At 35.8% G+C, this 22,707-nt stretch overlaps 1 protein-coding gene across 4 annotated transcripts in view; it reads left to right on the plus strand.

Moving 5' to 3' along the window:
- LOC123528756 (protein MON2 homolog) overlaps positions 1 to 22,707 on the plus strand; it is a 553,363-nt gene that overhangs the window by 4,149 nt on the left and 526,507 nt on the right. Inside the window, exons 2-16 of one of the 4 annotated variants that reach the window (XM_053521587.1) lie at positions 1,729 to 1,914; positions 2,546 to 2,609; positions 3,087 to 3,214; positions 4,448 to 4,579; positions 6,451 to 6,583; positions 7,542 to 7,642; positions 8,795 to 8,920; positions 9,651 to 9,845; positions 10,260 to 10,384; positions 10,724 to 10,848; positions 12,203 to 12,356; positions 13,213 to 13,233; positions 15,957 to 16,028; positions 17,616 to 17,815; positions 20,004 to 20,088. In XM_053521587.1, the coding sequence (XP_053377562.1) occupies positions 1,795 to 1,914; positions 2,546 to 2,609; positions 3,087 to 3,214; positions 4,448 to 4,579; positions 6,451 to 6,583; positions 7,542 to 7,642; positions 8,795 to 8,920; positions 9,651 to 9,845; positions 10,260 to 10,384; positions 10,724 to 10,848; positions 12,203 to 12,356; positions 13,213 to 13,233; positions 15,957 to 16,028; positions 17,616 to 17,815; positions 20,004 to 20,088 (1,781 nt within the window). In that variant the 5' untranslated portion in view covers positions 1,729 to 1,794. The remainder of the gene's footprint in view (positions 1 to 1,728; positions 1,915 to 2,545; positions 2,610 to 3,086; positions 3,215 to 4,447; positions 4,580 to 6,450; positions 6,584 to 7,541; positions 7,643 to 8,794; positions 8,921 to 9,650; positions 9,846 to 10,259; positions 10,385 to 10,723; positions 10,849 to 12,202; positions 12,357 to 13,212; positions 13,234 to 15,956; positions 16,029 to 17,615; positions 17,816 to 20,003; positions 20,089 to 22,707) is intronic. The other 3 variants (XM_053521589.1, XM_053521588.1, XM_053521590.1) reach the window with 3 other exon arrangements.

The raw sequence follows: 22,707 nt of genomic DNA on the forward strand, positions 1-22,707 counted from the left end.
TTTTCACCTGATTGGAGTATTAAAAATTGTTTGTTTTGCTTTTGTTGGGTTTAACTTTGCACCGACACATTTATAGGTCATATGGGGACTTTCCAGCTTTGATGGTGGAGGAAGACCCCCAGGTGCCCCTCAGTGCATTATTTCATCACAAGTGGGCACCAAGATAGATCTACTGCCCTCAGTAAGCCACATGAAGAATTCAGTGTCCCAAGTGAGGCTTGAACCCACATCGGTGAGGAGCAAGTGATTTGATGTAACTGACCTTAACCAACCAGTCTCGGAGGATTAAATTGATCACTTTATGCTTTATTTAGTATTTTAGATTTTAATTGTGCCCAGATTTTGTTAAATTCGCTTGCTTGAGTAAAGAGCAGTGACTAACAGAAATACCTGTTTAACTTGCATATTCAGTATGTCTCCTACATTGCATGAGAGTCATTTTATAAAACAAATATTTACAAAAATGTCACGTAGTAATGGCAACTTTATGACAACTATCAATCATTCCTTTTCCTCAACAGTTACCAAACATGGGTCAAGGGTAAAACAGTATATAGTTATTAATAATAAGTAATACGTGTATATTATTGATTACTGGACCTCTAGCCACTTCTAGCAGTTGAAAGGATGGCAACTGTAAAATACAAGATCATAAAAAAATGAAATGAGTTTTAGTAAGGCTACATTTTTGCATACAATATTGATTCCCTGTTCACCAAATAAACAAAAGAAGTAAATTGGTCAGATTTTCGTCTCAGACTTAGAATGACAAATTAATAGATGAGAATGCTAGGGCATAGATTGAGTGTCAAATCTGCTTGTGTATCCTATCACCAGATTGTAAGCTTCACAATTAACATGACAAAGTAATGAATAACAATGTTCATGGTTTCTTCCATAATCATAGGAGGTAAAATGTATCAGCCAATCATATTTTATTGAAGATTCATATATAGGCTGTTGCTATAATTTTACGTAGCAATTAATGCGAGTCATGTAATAATTCACTGTAAATTATACTTATCATGTACCAGATCTACTAGGTACTAAAATTTGTATACAAAAACTTACCTTACCCATAAGTCTATACCCTGCTTTATCCTTTCAGTTCACAGAAAGTACTTCTTTCTGGCATTTTCAGAATGAGGAATTTATGGTTTGATTATGGAATTATTGGTAAGATTGTTACAAACCAGTGAAGTAGTAGAAAATATTTATTTCATCCACATCCTTAGGCATGTGTAATTGTATGTGAATTCTCAGCTGTATATCTGTAAGATTTCAGCCGGTTTTAAAATTAAAGAAAAACAGCTGTTAAATATATGTATTTACATTTTTATTGGCTTTAAAGTTACACTGAAACAAGTTAGCTCACATGTTGATTTTTCTAGCTTTTGTTGGTGGAGGATGACCCCAAGTGCCCCATAGCATTGTTGCAGGCATTGATAGGCTCCTGGGCCAGCTGTCCTGGGCAGGCCGTTTCATCTTTTTAGTAATACCACAAACACTGGTATAATTGGGAAAATGTTCTATGAAATTGTCTTAATTGGGAAAAATTGAAGTTGTCATAATATCATTAGCTTTCTATATATTATGGGGTTGATCTTCATTATTTTTCAGAGGGTGTCATTACATTGAATATGTGCTCTGACTGTCTGACAAAGTGATTTGCAAACTCAGTTTTAACTTGATAATTTTAATGAAGGTCCTCCTCGTTTTATTTTGCAGAATTTAAACAGAACTTTAAAAGACGCATATATTGTGAGAGGTTAACAAGACTTGTTGACTGCCAACATGGCTGCGGGAGGAAATATGAGGGATCCTGCAGTTGTGAAGAAATTGTTTGAAAACCTACAGAGTGATCTACGTTTGTTGTCTACTGAAGGAAAAAGGAAGTATCCAAATGTGAAAGAGGTACATTTATTTTTTTACCATGATTAATCTCCACAAAGTTTCCTTTTTACTGAGATGCAAGAATTGTAACATAAAGGAAATGAATGTCTTTTTAAACTTATTTATTCAAATAGACATAAGTCTTAAAGGCAGATTCCTAAAAAAATCGCTCTATGACAATTAAAATAACACATCAGAATTTTATACAAGTTGTCCTTTTTAGCTTGACTATACAAAGTTTATATTAGACCAATAACTCTATCCTTGAGTTATCTCACTTTATTGAATGTTCTTGTCCAACTCTGAAATTACTGTAGGCAGTGTAAGCAAATTGCACACGATGAAAGAGGACATTTAGAGGAAGTGCATTACACATGGACCATAACTCTTCCAGACTGTTAGTTATCTCCCTTTATTGATTTTTCATACAAGACATAAAACTCTTCCTTGCTTATTTTTTATGCCATCTCTAGGAGAGCTGTGTCAGAATTAAACAACAGATGTGACATATGGAGGCAATGTTTTAATATGTTTATCACTTCCATTCAAATGGAGCAGTATGATTGGCATGCACTTTTTCAAAAGTAGTCGATTGTTTTCCGTTTGTTACAGTCCTGTCATCAAGGTACTTTATATTTTCTTTATGTTGCAGTCCTCTGAGCAAGTACAACTCAAGTTGAGAACGATCTCAGCAAAGACAGAAGATACCATCTCTGGTAATTTCTTTGGTTTTATATAAGTTTTAATATTCTTATTTCAGAACATCTTATATTATGTCTAAGCACCTTATAAGCTATGTATAAAGAACTTTTACTCTTGAATCTCAGAATTAAAATAAATGTAATTGCACTGAATTGTTAGATTTATTTTGAAGTGCAGCATTACCTCAGTTTTAGACCACTCTTGAGAGCAAAAAAAGAGTGAGAAAATGATGTTATTAATTCAGGTAGACAACTTTCTCAGTATATAAACCTTTTAGACTTGTTTCTACAGTTTACATCATTTTCGGTTTAGTGTTAAAGTTCATAAACAGGTCAGTAGTTGAGTAAAGTTTCTAAGTTGACAATATTATTGAATCTGTATGGTAGTGGCCATGAACTTGATAAACCTCAAGCAGGATCTCATCTGATTTTGACCATGACCATGTGGCTTATTGACTGTGTACTATTATGACCATGTCCTCTATATTTCAGGCCTAGTGTCAGCCAGTGCAGACATTTTACATCCATTCATGTTGGGTTGCGAGACAAAAAATGTCAAGCTGATACAGATAGCTCTTACTGCTGTACAGAGATTGATCTCACATGAGAGTGTATCTGTTGTAAGTTTATAACTGAGTATATTGGTTTGATGTGTGGTACAGAAATTTATCTCATATGACACCATTGAATTACTGAGTTCTTTAAAGCAGTTTGATGTGCAGTGCAGAAATTGATCCCATATGACACCATTGAATTACTGAGTTCTTTAAAGCAGTTTGATGTGCAGTACAGAGATTGATCTCATATGAGACCATTGAATTACTGAGTTCTTTAAAGCAGTTTGATGTGCAGCACAGAAATTGATCTCATATGAGACCATTGAATTACTGAGTTTTTTTTAAAGCATTTTGATGTGCAGTACAGAAATTGATCTCATATGAGACCATTGTATTACTGAGTTCTTTCAAGCAGTTTGATGTGCAGCACAGAAATTGATCTCATATGAGACCATTGCATTACTGAGTTCTTTAAAGCCATTTGATGTGCAGCACAGAAATTGATCTCATATGAGACCATTGAATTACTGAGTTTCTTTAAAGCATTTTGATGTGCAGTACAGAAATTGATCTCATATGAGACCATTGAATTACTGAGTTCTTTAAAGCAGTTTGATGTGCAGTACAAAAATTGATCTCATATGAGACCATTGTCTTACTGAGTTCTTTTAAGCAGTTTGATGTGCAGCACAGAAATTGATCTCATATGTTAATGAAACCATTGCATTACTGAGTTCTTTAAAGCAGTTTGATGTGCAGTACAGGAATAGATCTCGCATGATACTTTAAAAGTTTTTATCTGTAGTAAGCTGTGTATGTCAGTTAGATGTGCAGTACAGAAATTGATCTCATATATACTATATATATATATACTATATCTACTGTAAGTTGTTTATATCTGTTTGATGTATGACTGTGATTCTGTTAACCAAGGAGAAATGCAAACGTATTGATAATGTAAATTTGACACTAAACTATGTGACTTGTAAACTGTTGGGGACCTTCATTTACAGAGAGCAAGGCATTTGGTTTCATGTTTAAAGCCACATGGTTTAGTTCATATGTATGTACTTCTTCAGTTGTGTGCTAGAGCATTCAGGTTCAGACTTTTCTGTCAGGTGGTATGATTAATACCCCTTTGCTCAGAGCTTTAAGGTTTTTTATCACATTCTCTCAGAAGTACAGGTGAGTTGTGCTAGGTAGCCAGTCATTGCATATAAAATCTGTATATTGAATTTGACAATACACACTATGTGTTCGACAGAACTTTTATGTTTACTGTTTAATATGTTACAGAGAGCAGCAGACGATATTTTGACAATGCTATGGGGACTGATGGAAAGTGGACAGGAGGAACTTAAACTCTTACAGACGGCCATCTTGCTTATTACGACAAACTTTGTGGTTCAGCATGAATCACTAGCTAAGGTAAAGTACATGGGTAGACAGAGAGAGAAAATATTGCATAAATGTACATAAATATACATTGTGCAAATTTGAGAAGTGTATGTTAACACAGAGCCAGTTTTAGATAGTCGCCATATTGGCAACTCTTCCAGAAGCCTATGAACAATGTCTATGCTTGTATGTCATATTGTTTAAAACAGGATGTGTCACTTTCTCTGAGCTTGCATTTTACACTGTTTATTACAGAATATGAGCTGTGTCCACACTTACATTTCACACTGTTTATTATGGGTGATGATGTTGTGTCTACGCTTACATTTCACACTGTTTATTACAGGCTGTGGTGCTGTGTCTACGTTTACACACTGTTTATTACAGGCAATGGTGCTGTGTCTACCCTTACATTTCACACTGTTTGTTACAGGTGATGGTGCTGTGTCTGCGCTTACATTTCACACTGTTTATTACAGGCAACGGTGTTGTGTCTACGCTTACATTTCACACTGTTTATTACAGGTGATGGTGCTGTGTCTGCGCTTACATTTCACACTGTTTATTACAGGCGATGGTGTTGTGTCTACGCTTACATTTCACACTGTTTGTTACAGGTGATGGTGCTGTGTCTGCGCTTACATTTCACACTGTTTATTACAGGCAACGGTGTTGTGTCTACGCTTACATTTCACACTGTTTATTACAGGTGATGGTGCTGTGTCTGCGCTTACATTTCACACTGTTTATTACAGGCGATGGTGTTGTGTCTACGCTTACATTTCACACTGTTTGTTACAGGTGATGGTGCTGTGTCTACGCTTACATTTCACACTGTTTGTTACAGGTGATGGTGCTGTGTCTGCGCTTACATTTCACACTGTTTATTACAGGCGATGGTGTTGTGTCTACGCTTACATTTCACACTGTTTATTATAGGCGATGGTGTTGTGTCTACGCTTACATTTCACACTGTTTATTATGGGTGATGATGTTGTGTCTACGCTTACATTTCACACTGTTTATTACAGGCTATGGTGCTGTGTCTACGTTTACATTTCACACTGTTTATTACAGGCGATGGTGTTGTGTCTCCACTTACATTTCACACTGTTTATTACAGGCTATGGTGCTGTGTCTACGCTTACATTTCACACTGTTTATTACAGGCTGTGGTGCTGTGTCTACACTTATCACACTGTTTATTACAGGCTATGGTGCTATGTCTACGCTTACATTTCACACTGTTTATTACAGGCTATGGTGTTGTGTCTACATTTGCATTTCACACTGTTTATTACAGGCGACAGTGTTGTGTCTACACTTACATTTCACACTGTTTATTACAGGCTATGATGCTGTGTCTACGCTTACATTTCACACTGTTTATTACAGGCTATGGTGCTGTGTCTACGCTTACATTTCACACTGTTTATTACAGGCTATTGTGCTGTGTCTCCGCTTACTTTTCACACTGTTTATTACAGGCTATGATGTTGTGTCTACACTTACATTTCACACTGTTTATTACAGGCGATGGTGTTGTGTCTACACTTACATTTCACACTGTTTATTACAAGCTATGGTGTTGTGTCTACACTTACATTTCACACTGTTTATTACAGGCTATGGTGTTGTGTCTACACTTACATTTCACACTGTTTATTACAGGCTATGGTGTTGTGTCTACACTTACATATCACACTGTTTATTACAGGCTATGGTGTTGTGTCTACACTTACATTTCACACTGTTTATTACAGGCGATAGTGTTGTGTCTACACTTACTTTTGACACTGTTTATTACAGGCTATGATGTTGTGTCTACACTTACATTTCACACTGTTTATTACAGGCTTTGGTGCTGTGTCCACACTTACATTTCACACTGTTTATTACAGGCGATGGTGCTGTGTCTGCGCTTACATTTCACAAAGGACAGTACAACCAATAACACCGCTGCTGCTGCTATAAAACACCTTGTCAGCATTGTGTTTGAACGTGTCATTGCAGAGGATAAGGTTCAGGCACAAGGTGAGATATTGTTGTCATTCATCAGAGGAAACTGGCTATGTATTTATACTATATGACACGAATTTAACTTAACCTTTAGCCTGCTAAATTTCTAAAATGGACAGGTCCATCATTCAATTTGGGCAATACTACTTATTATTAGAAGGGGTGTTCTCTGAAAACTTACTGAATGAATAGCGAACAGTGCAGATCATGATCAGTCTGCACTGTTCGCAAAGGCAGAATCACTTGCCGCCATCAGGCTAAAGGTTAAGGCATGGGTTGGCACAAAAGTCTGTAAGGCAGCTGAATGGCTTCCTTGTGTAAAGGAATTCTACACCCAAGTGAGGTTTTGAAACCACAGCTGTGAGGGGCAAGTGATTTGAAGTCAGTGACCTTATCTGCTTGGCCTAAAGGAACCCCTAGGTACTTCTGGTTGAAGATATTTGTTTGTTTGTTTGTTTTGGGTTTTACGCCGTTTTTCAACAGTATTTCAGTCATGTAACGGCGGGCAGTTAACCTAACCAGTGTTCCTGGATTCTGTACCAGTACAAACCTGTACTTGGCAAGTAACTGCCAACTTTCCCACATGAATCAGAGGTGGAGGACTAATGATTTCAGACACAATGTCTTTTATCAAATAGCCATGGAGAACATACGCCCAGCCCGAGGATCGAACTCACGACCCCGCGATCCGTAGACCGACGCTCTACCTACTGAGCTAAGCGGGCGGGTTGGTTGAAGATATAACTTTACCATTGTTGTTGTTTGCAATAAAGTTGTTACATAATGATGGAATGACTGCCCAAAGTTGTGGCGCACCAGTCCAATGTGTGTTCATTGAAGTTTAGAACTCTTGTCAGTGGATAGATAGATGGTGCTCTTATTATTATTTAGTTAATCTGTGTTTAAATAATTGATTTATATCCAAAAACTTGAAATTCAATATCGGAGAATGGGTTTCTTTTTCTACATGTAGAGAAGCTAGACAGTATGTCAGAAGAAGAGTTGAAGAAGGGGACAAACAAAGCACCACACTCTTTGAGACCATGTGCAGGGGATGCCTACCTCTTGTTTCAGGTAAAATCATTTGTACTAGAGTACTGTATAGACTAGAAGTTCCTTGAACTTGTTCCTAGTCCTCTTGGATTTCCAACTTATATGTAAAAAGTGCCAAATTCTCATTGAAAATAATTTATAGAAATTAAAATAAAATAAAATGATTTTATCTTGTTAAAAGAAGTTCTTCTTGATGGTTTTTGATAAGTACCCCCTCCCCCACACCCACCCCCACCCCCAACCAACCTGTAGAATACTGCCTATCTTCCTGTAAGCTTGAGTAGAAGGTATTTAATTCCATTTTGTAGTTTTATGTCTACTCCCTTCTGTAGGATTTATGACAGTTCTGTTTTATATGACTTAAGTTAGTTTTGTGGAATTTATGTCAATTCTGTTTTATATGACTTAAGTCAATTTTGTAGAATTTATGTCAGTTCTGTTTTATATGACTTAAGTCATATCTGTTTTGTAGGATTTGTGTCTGTTCTGTTTTATGTAACTTAAGTCAAATGTGATTTGAAGGATATATGTCAATTCTGTTTTATACTCAGTGTCACTGAAAAGTTACCACCCTTATGGCCCTTATATTTTAAAAATCGCATTTGACTGTTAAAAGCATAACACGATAAAAGCATAACACGATAAAAGCATAACACGACTACATTTTTGACGCAACTGAGACATCACTGGTGGAAAGATTTCTCAAATTCGATTAACTCTATTTGAGACATGGGCTGCACGTGCAAAATGACTTTTTCCAGCAATGTCGACATGTACGAAAATTCTATTGCAAATCATTCATCGCACTTAAAAGTTAGTCGACAGACTAAAAGGAATACGTTAAAAAACAGAACATCCTTGCTAAGAATGCCACATTTAAAGCAGGATCAACGCCATCAGGCCATTGGCATGGTTGACGCCGAACTTTCTTGTCGTGAAATTGCACGTCGTATGTGCTGTTCTCACCTGATAGTCATGAAATGGGTTAGGAAACATGATCAGACAGGGTCTATGAGTAATAGACCGCGCACAGGCCATGAAAAAGTGACGTCGATATTATATAAAAAAGTAAAGAGGTATATATTAAGTGGTAACTTTTCATTGATGCCCAGTATATATTACTTGTTAAAGTGAGCTTTGTTTTATATGACTAAAGTCATTTCTGTTTTGTAGGATCTATGTCAGTTGGTGAATGCTGATCAGCCATACTGGCTTGTTGGTATGACAGAGATGACAAGAACATTTGGGTTGGAGCTGCTGGAGTCAGTCCTTTCTGCTTTCCCTGTCATTTTCTCACAGGTAATTCTCATTATCTGAATATCTTCTGCCTTTGAAGATTAATTTCTATGTACATAATTTTTGATACTTTTAATTATGAGCTTCAATTTGGCTCCTTTATATTTGATTAAAAACAAGTAGGATATGATAAGTTTTCAAGTGGTTTTAGTCCATTTTGTTAGATTTTGTTATGTGATAAAACAGAATTTTTGTAATACAATTTATATTTGCAATGGACCCAATTGAATATTGTAGAGATTTGATTCTTCATCTTTTCAGCTGATTTCTCCGCTTGAAAAAAAGTAAAAACCTTGTTCAGTTTTGTCAAGATATGTGTAAAAATTGTAAATTTTTAACAGGTGTACAAAGTTTCATCAGAAATCACATACCATATGTTAGCAATTCAGTATTGTAACAACTAACTGTGAAATCCTGTATTTGTTGGGGACTAATTTTCAAGATTACATTGATCCCGTTAAACAAATAGAATTCACAAATATTTTTTTCCCTAATTTTTACTCCATGGATTATGTCCCCATAGTCATTTTGGCAGAAATTAGTTGGTTTTTTTTGCCAGTGAAATTTTTAAGACTTCATAGATTTACTGATATATAAAAAGAATAATATTCCATTGGACAATGTCTTGCCTCAGTTTCATTGAGAGCAATGTAAGATAAACAGGCTTATAGTAACACTGACATGTTAAACAAGGACTGATGATGTAAATATTCACACACATTCTTTCTTACAGCACAAAGAGTTCAGTTTTTTACTGAAGGAGCGTGTGTGTCCACTTGTGATTAAACTGTTCTCTCCGAGTCTGAAGTATAGACAAGGTGCCCCTTCACCCCCGTCACCAGTTGCCGTAGAGAAACCATTCTTTCCTATAGTGATGAGGCTTCTACGTATTGTGTCCTCACTTATACAGTTCTACTATAACTTGTTGGTTAGTATAAAAATGGCTGAACTAGTGGTGTCTCAATGAATGTAAATGATTGCAAAATTGTGTTATTACTTTGTCACACAGTAGTTATGCCAATATTTAACTGTGTATATAAACAAGTACTGTACAAGTATCATAGAGTCAAAGTTTCACTATAACGTTGCATTATATCTCAATAAAATTTTGGGACTTTTTTACATTTATAAATTTGATTTGACAGTGGATTTTGCAGGAAAAGGTCAATAAATTTGTTCAAATAACATAAAAAAGTTCAATTTCCAACTGTTCCATATGAATTGTTGATACCTACATGTGCCAAAAAACTTTATATTCATGAATTTGACTGTACAGTGGTTGTAGCAGTGGAAAAACACAGTTTGACTGAAAATTGTTTCTAACACTTTGCTATTATTTCAGACTACAGAATGTGAGATTTTCCTGTCATTGCTTGTGAAGTTTCTGGAACCAGAGAAACCTATGTGGCAGAGATGTCTTGCCCTTGAAGTTCTACATAAACTGTTTGTTCAACCAGAATTAGTCAAGTAAGATTCCTTCCCAAAATGTGTAATTGATTTTCATTGTTTCAATTAACTTACATAAGTCAGTTTTATTATCACGGTAATTTAATTTTAGAATCTCTTACTAGCATTATCTAGTTGACAATTTCTGTACATTACTCATTTCAGGAATAGAATTAATCCTGAATGGTGATGGTTAGATTTGGCAGTTGTGACAAATGCCCTGCTTATCAGACTTGAGACCTTTGATTTGGTAGTTGTAGGGTGTTCTATATGACCCAGCTAGGCAGGATAGACCAGTATGAGCACAACAATCTATTTTCAGCTTTTAAACTAGTCTTAAAATGTGTATCATATTTACAGGTCATTTTGTCTAAGCTATGATATGAAACCTCATTCAACCAAAATTTTCCGGGACATGATAAATGGTATAGGAGCATTCATACAGTCACAGTTCATGAATCCACCTGGAGGACCTGCAGCACAAGGTATGTATGTCTTAACCTTTACCCTGCTAAATTTTCAAAACCGACTGGTCCGTCATTCAGTTCGGGCAGTACCACTTATTATTTGAAGGGGCGTTCACTGAAAATTTACTGACTGAATAGCGAACAGTACAGACAGTGATATCCGTGCAGGCTGATCTTGGTCTGCACTGGTCGCAAAGGCAAAACAACTTGCCACCAGCCTGCTAAGGGTTAATTTCTTCTTCATATTGATACAATAAAAGTAGGGATAGAGTCTAAAGTTGGTGCCTGATGATATTCCATGTCTTAAGCAATAGACATTCACCAGGCAATAAACAGTTTTCAAAGCTTCTCAGATGACAGTCGTGTACTTTACTTTCAAAACCACTTGCAAAAGTATGTAAATATGCACCTGAAATAAAAATATTGCAGTGTGAACATGACTATATCTGTTTCTTTATAAACCATCATCTTCATGCCTGACATCATGTTTCCATTTTGCAAGCCCTGAATTATTGCAAAATCTGATGAGAAATGCTCAAGTTGCCAAATGTCAAACCAATGTGGAAAATTCCCTGCAAATGATAGCACCAACTGCTACAAAGTTTTTACTCCAGTAATGCTGTGAAAATCTAAAAATAAGCTCAAAAGTATTGCCATCCGTACCATTTGTGCACTATTTCAATTTCCCGAAGGCACCTGTCAAAGTAACAGCTTCACTTAAAGCCAGCTATAGGAAGGCATGTATGTGCATCTGCAAGTCACTAAGTCATAATTTCAATGTCAAGGCTACTTAAATGATGTTTTACTCAATGGCTTAAACTCAATACTTTCCACTGAAACTTAAATGCTAGTGTATTGAATTTCAATCTATAAATATCCTCTAATTTGTAAATTTGACACTGAGCCAATTCAACACTTAACAGCTGAAAACTGTGTACTGCCACATCTACAAATAGTTGCAAAAACAATCACATTCCACTTCTTAATTTAAAAATCGTCTTAAAACTTTTTTTAGAGCATGTCAAACAGTTCTTCACACAAACCATCATTTTGCTTTAATTGGATTTCCTCTAAAAGTTGAGACAACACATTTGATAGTGGTTGTAATATTTACAATATTTCGTTGACATTTTCTGTCTGGAAATTTAGTAAAAAATTACCCCTCTATGCAGAACAAGGCAACTTGTTCTGTTTTTGATTTTAAAAATATCAAAGGTTTTTTCTACGATAAAAATATGTTTACTAGCTTTGTGGTGAAGTTTGTAGAATTAAGTATGATAAGCATTGCATCAAGGGCATTTTGTTGGAATACTTCTGAAAATTTTAGATGTGTAATGTATTTGTTATGTGATATATCTGGGGTTTTTTGCAGGACCAAAACCTGGAGACATACAGGGCAGTCCTCCTTCTCTGGTTGCCGGAATGCCAGTAGGGGGCGGAGTCTCACCACAGCCTGCCTTCATGTACAGAGGAGTTTGGATTCCACTGATTCTAGTCATTCCACAGGGACAAACTAGACCTACATTGTAAGTTAATTGATAGATAGTCACATTTGGATTCAAAACCTGTTTAACTCCTCCTAGTAGTTTTGTTTATCAAATAATCGAGGCCTTCTTGTGGCATTGTCGGATTTACCGTGGTTCAGAGTTCACAAGCACAGACAAGAATTGAACTTTGAGGATGATAGCTCAAGTGTTTAAATATTCAAGCATCTGAATCATTGTTTATCACTGAATATACAATACTTGGCTTCCTTCTTTGTTTAACTGACAAACAAAAACTTGCACTTCCCACTATTTTAGAAGCTGTAGCAAAAAAAGTGGTCAGAAACCCAAATATATCAGCAAGCATTGTCAGATATTAACTTTTAAAGTTTCCACAACTGTATCGTATCAAGTTCAATCCATGTAAAACAGTCTCGCACTGTCGACATACAAAAGATGTTTAGAACTAGCTATTTGTTTTTCGCAGTTGTTTGCTGTGTGAAAGTTGTCATAACATTGTAGAGAAACTCTGCAAGGAAACCAGTGAACATGGTTGATAAATTTTCTTGGACGTATGAGCTGCGCCAAAAGAAAACCAACATAGTACATTTGCGACCAGCATGGATCCAGACCAGCCTGTGCATCCGCGTAGTCAGGTCAGGGTCCATGCTGTTCGCTAACGGTTTCTCTAATTGCAATAGGCTTTGAAAGCAAACAGCATGGATCCTGACCAGACTGTGCAGATGCGCAGGCTGGTCTGGATCCTTGCTGGTCGCAAAAGCACTATGTTGGTTTTCTCATGGCATGGCTCATATTTTCTTGGCGTATTTTCTGTAAAACGTTATATATCTTCTAACATTATCTGTTAAAAAGTGAGTTTTATGTGTTACATTTGTAGGAAGCATAACTATTTTAGCTGGTGAGATAGATTGCAACATTTTTACAAGTCACATTTATTCTTACATAGGCCAACATTTTCCTATTATCTGTTTCTTTGGACCACTTGATTCTATAGCTTTCAAAGTGATATTTGATGTAAATAAGCCCTGGTATGTATATGATTTAGTTTATTCATTTGTTTATTGATGGAATCAATTTGCACTAAGGAAATTATACACAATTCACATTTTATTTCTTGGCATCACTTAATATGCCAGACTGTTTTTTTTTGTGAGAAAAGAGAGAAAAAGTTGGCCTTATTCTTTATATTAGTTGTTAAAGTGTTTCAAAAATACATCTTATATTGCTTGTGTTATTGTGCCCCCTCAACATTTTTGGGGGATGGCACTTAGATTTGCCTTTGTACGTATGTCCGTTCAGATGTCAGTCCTTCTGGACACCTGTCCATAAGTCCAAATTCATGTATGCATATCTCAAAAAAGTATTCGACTTAGAAATGTCAGAAAGTATAGGATTGTTATTTAGCAGGTGAAGTTGTGCAGAGTTATGGCCCTTGCCCCAGTCAAAAATAAGCATGAAGGGCTCAAAGTTTGTGCTGCACATATCAAAAAATGTGTGTGATCTATATACATGTATATATATATAAGCCGTAGGATTATCATTCAGCATGTGAAGTTAGGCACCTGGAGTGTTTTGTTTGGTCCCTGACGTAGTCAAAATTATGCATTAGGAGCCCACTAATTTTTGTCATACTTATCTCAAAAAGTATTTCCCTAGAGTCATAAAACTTTATAGGAATGTTATTCAGCATGTGAAGTTGTGCACATGGTGTTTTTTTTTTGGGATTTCCCCTCCCTCCACCTACTCAACCACCAACCCTGCCCAAAATGTTGTTTTTTTTTTTACTCCAGTTTCTTTTATCTTGTGTTTCATGGTGATGTATCTTTTACCCCCACTTCGACTGACATCCCCTTCCTAGGTGATATGAAAGTTTACCTAGTATTGCATTGTTAACAAGTATAACATATGACCATACAGTGACAGTAATTGGGGGCACCAGTGTCTTACACACTGTCTAAATCTAAAGCCACGTACTGTAAACATTGAATTGTATTTTTGGAAACTTAGCCATACTATTAAACTGGTGCAATGTTTAAGCAATGCCTGAAGGTATTTTTACTGGGAAGATATTACTGCAGTTAGCACTTTACTCACAATGGTTTAGTCTGCCAGATATGCTTTATGGAGGAACATTGCTTGAAATAGATTAGAAGTTAGTCTGTATCTGAAAGGAGATTAATGTTTGGTAGGTGGCTGGTACTAATGCTACTGTTTAATTCGCCAACTCAATAACAGTTGTTTTTTTTTTTTCAATCATGTTTTCTTTAGAATATTTGTACAGGAAAAGACTGCATTTATGCTAACAAATACATCCTGGAAGTTTTATAAACGGAGTCAACATTTTATTTTAAAGCTATTAGGTTTTTGAAATTTGCAATAGAAGATGGAATTTTATAAATGATAAGTTCATAATCAAGGAATTTATTTTGAAAAAAGAATCCTGTTACCACATGTTGAGGTGTCCTAGGGTTAAAAGAATTCAGATTTGTCTTCAACACTGCAAAATGCACTTTCATGCAAAGTAGCATTACTATATGTGCTTACTTTATCAGGGCCTCACCTGGGCCTTATAAAGTTGTAGCCACTTTTTGAGCGAAAGTGCCAAATTGAATCTGAATTGCTGAAATTTGGCCACATTTAATAAAATTCTTGTAGCCACTTTCAAAAATCTGTAGCCAGTTCTTTGAATTTGTAGCATTTGGCTACATTGGCGAGTGCCAGAGGAGGGCCTGCTTTATGTTTAGCCTGCTGGTGGCAAGTAATTAAGTCTTTGCGACCAGTGCAGACCAAGATCAGCCTTCACGTCTGTGCAGGTTGATCATGGTCTGCACTGTCCGCTATTCAGTCAGTAAATTTTCGGTGAACACCCTTTAGAGTAATAAATGGATACTGCCCAAATTGAATGATGGACCTGTCCATTTTAGAAATTTAGCAGGGCGAAAGGTTAACAATGACATAGCAAAATGAAATTTAGCATTTTGAAGTCCAAGTTTCAAACTTCAAATATTGATCAATATGAGCACAGAACGATATATGCTTCAATATTTTGGCAAAGAATTTAAAGAGACATTCATGAAAAACCGTGTCATAGAAAGTAATACTCAAAGGACTATAACATAAATCCTGGTGTCAGATGTATTGCAACTAAAAGCAGAATTGAAAAACTTTTGCTATGCCTGCTGGATGTCATTGTAAATAAATGGGTCTTTTTTAATGGTAAATTGTTAGAATTTTTATCGCTAATTATGGAGATTAATGCATTATGTTTATAAACTGTACAAAAAACCTGAATAGGGAATTATTTGGAAATTACTAATCCATGGGTTAGATACACTAAATATGGTTATTGTTGTGCATGTCATCTGTCTGACTACAGAACTTCTTCATTAACCTTTTCTCCTGCTCCTTGTTACAAGTACGCAAGTTACATAGAACTAGCTTTTACAAAATCTATAAATCTTTAAGTTATTTTCCCACTAAACTATTACTACAATATGATATTTTTGTTAAAGGAAGTATTTTGTTGGAAACTGTAATTTGATTTTCTTTCTGCATTTTCGCCAGCCTGATTGTTTCATTCTGTAACAACTATCTATAAAGTTTGCTATGTTTTCTTTCTAGTCGTATCCTAGGTGAAGATGTGCCGAGAGATGCCTTTACCTATGTCTTGTCCTACGACAAGTACATTTATAGGTATTGAATGAGATTTGCTAGTGCATCCTGGGATATCCCTATGCTAAAATGTTGATGGCTGTGTTTTTGTTTAACTCTACTAGATCTTGCGTGGCATCATGTTGACTTTCATTTTAAAATTACAAGTGTAGATTTAGGATAAAGCACTGAATATCTCAATAGGCCAATCCACTGTCTTTAACAGAGTGATTCATTGTAAAAGTTGGTCCAGGAGATCTATAATAATAATCTCTGATATGGTTCACAAACTGCTTTTACTAGAAGTCAGCTTATTTATTTTCATTAATCCTGCTAAGGAATGAATAAAGCATGGTAGCTATTAAAGAAAACATGACACATTTAAACTGCATATGCAAAAGTTGAAATAACGTGCATGTAAGAAGGGAATCCCCTGTTAGTAAGTCTTAGAATCGTGAACTTAACTGATGCGTGTTGGTTTGTCAGAATCTATGTGGTCAGATTAGTTCTTCTATATGAGAACACCAATTTATATCGCAACAGGTCTACAGTTCTTCATGGATACCATTATAATGCATATTCGTATTTCTAGTAAAATTGCTAAGCTAATAAACATGAAAACTACATGCAATAACAACACTAACAGAATGTTGTATATCAGTAGCTATATATACAGGATGTTAGATTGTAAATAGCACATTGAGGAATGATAGCTTTGGGTTTGCTTACAGCAATATGTGTCATGGTTTTAAATGTTCTAATGTTGGAGGCACACTTTATGCAGTCTGCATTCATACACATTCTAAACAGGAACTTAAAGTAAAATTAAGAAAGAAAACTTTCCTATTTGCTACATTCTTTCTGAATATATTAAGTATGTCATTTGTTACAGAATTACATAAAACTTGACCAGTGCCAACAAATAGGTATATTATAAAAGATATAGTCATAGTATATAGGAAATTGTCAGGTCTATTATAAATTTCTTAGTTTTGAATGTTGATGAATACAGATCCTGTTTATTTGTGTCAAGTTTATTTCATTGGTGAAGTTTGATTTTTGCTTAACAGTCTATTCCATTATGGTGTAAAGGATATTCTTTTTGTTAAATAGCATAAGTAATGTGAAAGATGTGTATTGTGAAATCAGTAATGTTCACATTGGACTAATTTTCATGGCTAATCACGAAATCAAATCCCAGCATTGAAACAAAATTCACATTCATTTGATTTTAAGAAACTGAAATCCATGAGTTTATATTTCAATGAAATAGCCATTTTGAACAAAACATCAAAATTGCATGACCATGAAAATAAATGATTTTTACATTACTTTTATTTCCTGTTACTCTGACAGCGAGACAGTTGTTTGCTGTGTAAGTGAGATAATTTTGCCATGTTGTTGGACTGATAATAGTAATATTAGGTTCTTTTTTATTTCTAGCTTCATATAATAGACATTGTTCATGTTGCAACAATATCTGGGTAATTTATTTTTAAGTTAACTACCCATGTAATCTTCAAACTTTATTTCTGCAATAACTGTGTGTTTATCTATTTTCTTCAGTCTAGTATCTTTCTGTTTCTAACTTTGTATTCTATTCACTATATTGTGACAATTCTTCTTCAGCTTGGAGATGCTAGACAAAGTTGATCCCCCTACAGTTCCTGATGGGTATGGCTTGTCTGTTGGTTTCTACTGTTTGGTTGAAGCAGTTAGGACTATTCAACATTTGGTAGAAGGGGAGTGCTGTGACAAAACAGAAAAACCTAAAGATAAAAAAGTAACACAGTCAGAAGATCAACAAGAAAGTGGACAAGAAACAACTGGTAGTTCCCTCTTGCTTGTTTAATATTCATATGGCAAATGAAAGTTTACTATACAATGACTGTATGAGTAAGGCAGGTGTTTTTCCATCCCTCACAGCAGAGTAGATTAAAACCTCACTAGCGCTTGGTTTTCCATTCATTGCTGCCCCTTGTGTTTGGGAAACCCCTGTCTTAGACAGGCAGTCATTTAAGATATGTAAGTTGGTCTTACCACAGTGATACCACAATCTGTAGGTCTGCCTTACCACAAAATACCACCATCTGTAGGTTGGTCTAACCACAGGCTGTAAGTCCATCTGCTGCAATGGTACTAACATCTGTAAGTTGGTCATACCAACATCTGTAAGTCAGTCTTAACCACCGTATGTAAGTTGGTCATTCCAACATCTGTAAGTCGGTCTTACCAACATGTGTAAGTCGGTCTTACCAACATCTGTAAGTCGGACTTACCAACATCTGTAAGTCGGTCTTACCAACATCTGTAAGTCGGTGGTATCAACATCTGTAAGTCGGTCTTACCACCGTATGTAAGTTGGTCATATCAACATCTGTAAGTCAGTCTTACCGTGATCTGTAAGTTGATCATACCTACATCTGTAAGTCGGTCTTACCACCGTATGTAAGTTGGTCATACAACATCTGTAAGTCGGTCTTACCACCATATGTAAGTTGGTCATACCAACATCTGTAAGTCGGTCTTACCACCATATGTAAGTTGGTCATACCACCATCTGTAAGTCGGTCTTACCACCATATGTAAGTCGGTCATACCAACATCTGTAAATTGGTCATATCAACATCTGTAAGTTGGTCTTACCACGATCTGTAAGTTGGTCATACCAACATCTGTAAGACAGTATATAAGTTGGTCATATCAGCCTCTGTCAGTCGGTCTTACCACGATCTGTAAGTTGGTCATACCAACATCTTTAAGTCAGTATGTAAGTTGGTCATATCAACATCTGTAAGTCTGTCTTACCACGATCTGTAGGTTGGTCATATCAACATCTTTAAGTCTGTCTTACCACCATCTTTAAGTTGGTCATACCAACATCTGTAAGTTGGTCTTATCACCATTTGTAAATCGGTTTTACCACAGTGATACCACCATTCTGTAATGTTAGTCTTAATATAGTACAATGGGTCATTTGACACCCTTTTAAAGAACAAAAATAAGGCTTGAATTCTAGTGAGTGGCATGGCTTTTCATTAGGAAATTAGCAAGGGACACTGGCCTTTCAAAATTGGAAATTCTTACGCAATAATTGCTCATTTTGGGAAAAGAACGTTTATAGAAACAGAGCCTTTCTTCCTCCTGTAGTAGAGGTAACAGGATGGAATCTGGTGGCTTGTTAATTCTAAATGAGCTCAGTAATTCCTTATTTGTGAGGTAGAATTGTAAACTATTTTCTTTTCTACATTGTGGGAAGTTTCTTTGTCATAATTGGGAAAAAAACAACCCTTTTTAGCTCCACTATTCGGAGAATATGGGGGCTATTCTACTCGCCCCGGCGTCGGTGTCAGCATCGGCGTGAGCTTTCTTGGTTAAAGTTTTTTGGCAACCTTTGTTTTTCTGTCATATCTTTGTTACTATTGCTTATATCGTACTGTAACTTCACATAAACATTGTCCAGCATACAAATAAAGTGTGTGCAGGGGCTGGGCCCATTATACGTAAGGTCGAGGTCACCAAGGTGTTATACTTCAAATTATTTTCATGTTAAATTTTTTCGAAAGCTTCGTTTATAGACAGATCTTTGGTACTATAAAAGATAATGACTTGAAATTTAAACTGTTTCTTTATAAGCATCATCTGCATGTGTGGTTACAATCTCCATAACTCTTGTTGTGTTTTGACAGAATTATGCCCCTTTCATATTTAAAGTTTTTTGGCAATCTTTGCTTTCTGGATATAACTTTAGTACAATATAAGATAAAGACTTGAAACTTAAAATGTATCTTTATCATCATCATCTGCATGTGTGGTAACAATCCCCACAACTCAGATTTGTATTTTTAACCAAATATGCCCCTTTCATACGCTGTCTTACAGACAGCTCTTGTTAAGTTGGGAGGTGGCTGAACAGCAGCCTGTGTCATATAAGGATAAAAAGCCCTGTGTGGACTGAAATACCAGTTGAACATCTTTTGTATTATAACATGTATTAATGCGTTTCTGTTATTTCAGGGGAAGAGAAGAAGTTGTATGAGGAATTAGTAAATTCTTCCTGGTGTGGAATGCTTGCAGCACTGGCCTTGCTATTAGATGCCAGGTAAGTGAGGAATTAGTAAATTCTTCCTGGTGTGGAATGCTTGCAGCACTTGCCTTGCTATTAGATGCCAGGTAAGTGAGGAATTGGTAAATTCTTCCTGGTGTGGAATGCTTGCAGCACTGGCCTTGCTATTAGATGCCAGGTAAGTGAGGAATTAGTAAATTCTTCCTGGTGTGGAATGCTTGCAGCACTTGCCTTGCTATTAGATGCCAGGTAAGTGAGGAATTGGTAAATTCTTCCTGGTGTGGAATGCTTGCAGCACTTGTCTTTCTATTAGATGCCAGGTAAGTGAGGAAGTAGTAAATTCTTCCTGGTGTGGAATGCTTGCAGCACTTGCATTGCTATTAGATGCCAGGTAAGATTCCCAACATACACTCAAACAAGTTTATATCAAAAACAATATAAGATCTTCAGAAATATTTAGAATGGTAAAATTTAAAATATTTTTTCTGTTTTGTTTCATGGTTTATGAAAAACATCCATGCATGTTCTTGAAGAGTAGCTAAGGGCAGTTACTTTACTGAGATGTGGTAAGAGTACCATAGGAGTTATTCTTCTTACGATCAAAGGACAATTATTGGTCTTGAAACAGCAAATGAATTTCAAATGAAAAAAAAGTGTTTCCTTCTCTTCTGGTTTACATTTTCCTGCTCAAAGATATTTTTGCACCCAAAATAAATCCACATTAGCTCTGTTCAAATTGATGGTTTGAATTGTTAAATCTGCTATTCAGACAAGATTCTTAGATGTTTCCATTTTGGGAATTGAAAACTGTTCATGCCCAGGTTCACTGTATTTTAGATCAGTTATGTGGATATTGATAATATATTTTCCAGCCCACCTGCAAGTGGTCAAACTTCATAGGATGATCAGCACTTATTTTAAGGGGTGAAATTAAACTAAGGTCATAGTGACATTCATACTGAATATCCAGTCAGTAACTGGAGAATGTTTTGGTCTACAATGTGTTGTCATGTGACCTTTTGTCATGGGGATCAGTAGTTTAGGGATACTCTAGGGGGTCAATTAACATTTTTTGGACATTTTTTGTTTTTATTTCATATAAATTCACCATACTTTCCTCTATCAGATGCCAAAAAAAAAAAAAAAGTAAGAAGAATTTAGAAGTTCAAAGATAAAACCTTTATTTGATGCATTTCCAGGATAAACAGTAGATATTTGACATGTATTTACAATAACATCCTTCTGAAACGAACAGCCAGGCTATAAATTTAGTCACAGTATTTCTGGATTTGATTTCCTGAATCTCAGTAATTATAATGTGGTCATCCAAGGTTCTAGAGGGAGCGTTAATGGAAGTTGTATTGCCTTGATGTAAACAAAATTATATGGGTGATTTTCATCAGGGAAATATAACTGATTTTGACTTGCTGTCTTGGTAGAGAAGGTTAATAATTTAAGAAATAATAAGTTCCCAAGTGTGGTTTATCGTAGAATAACCCATGTTTTGAGTTCTTATGTGTAAGAATATATCACGAAGGCCATAGGCCTAAGTGATATATTGTTTCGCATAAGAACGAAAAAGCAAGGGTTATCCTATGATAAATCACACTTGGGAACTTGTTGTTTCGATTCTAACACGACATACTTGAAACAACAGTGTTAGAAAAAATAGTAACTACTTTTTACGACGTACTACACTTCATGCTATGCACCTGGACTTGGCTGTTGAAATTTCCTCCATGTATTTTCCCCATTGCTTAAATATGCAGCAAATATTGTGTAACATGGCCATCAAACCTTTCATCAATTACCCTCCAGTCCTCAGAACCACGGTGAATCTTGCAGATTGTTCCTGTACGCAACAGAGTAGTTGTTGATGCCATTTTGCAGCCAAACTTTGTTGTTGCTGTTGTTGTTGTACGCAGATACTACGACTTTATGTTAGTATTTACAAATGTCACATGACTTTCATTCATAAAAAGAATGCACGCGGGGGTTTGGCGGTATATGGAACAATCCTTTGCACGCGCATGGGTTATCGCAAAATAACTGTTGAGTGACACATATCGGTTATTTGCTGGTTGTGTTAGAATTGTAAATAATTATTACTAATGTTCTAATAGTGGACCTATTTTTACATGGAATGGAAGAGTGAAGTAGTCTGATTCGTTGGCAGAAAAATAAGGGAAGGTCATGCTTTGATGAATGTGGGGGCCTGAGGAATTAGGTCTCATTATACATTTTCGAACAGAAATTCTCAACTTGTTTGTTAATTGTTTGATGTGATTCAGTAGGAAATTGTATAAAAGTTGGCAGCGGTGTTCTATAAAAGTGTATCACAGTTTTGTAATAAATGGACCCATTCTTGAATTATATCCATTTTAATTCATTGGAGTAGGAAACAGATACCCATAAATAATTGATTTGTCTGTAACTTACTTTTTCTGGCAATGTAGGGAAAATTTGTGATACCCTTTGGTAGTTTATGGTCTTCCTGACTGCAGACAAAATTTTGGCTCATTTGAAATACTGATGAGAGAGTTAAAGATAGCAATAGACTCTTACATATTTTGTTATCTTAAAATAATTATGATGCATAAAATGTGATTAGGGAATCGATCCTACTGATTTTCGTCACAAAGCTATGAAAATCGT

This window comes from Mercenaria mercenaria, chromosome 13 (genome assembly GCF_021730395.1).
Source record: "Mercenaria mercenaria strain notata chromosome 13, MADL_Memer_1, whole genome shotgun sequence".
NCBI lineage: Eukaryota > Metazoa > Mollusca > Bivalvia > Venerida > Veneridae > Mercenaria > Mercenaria mercenaria.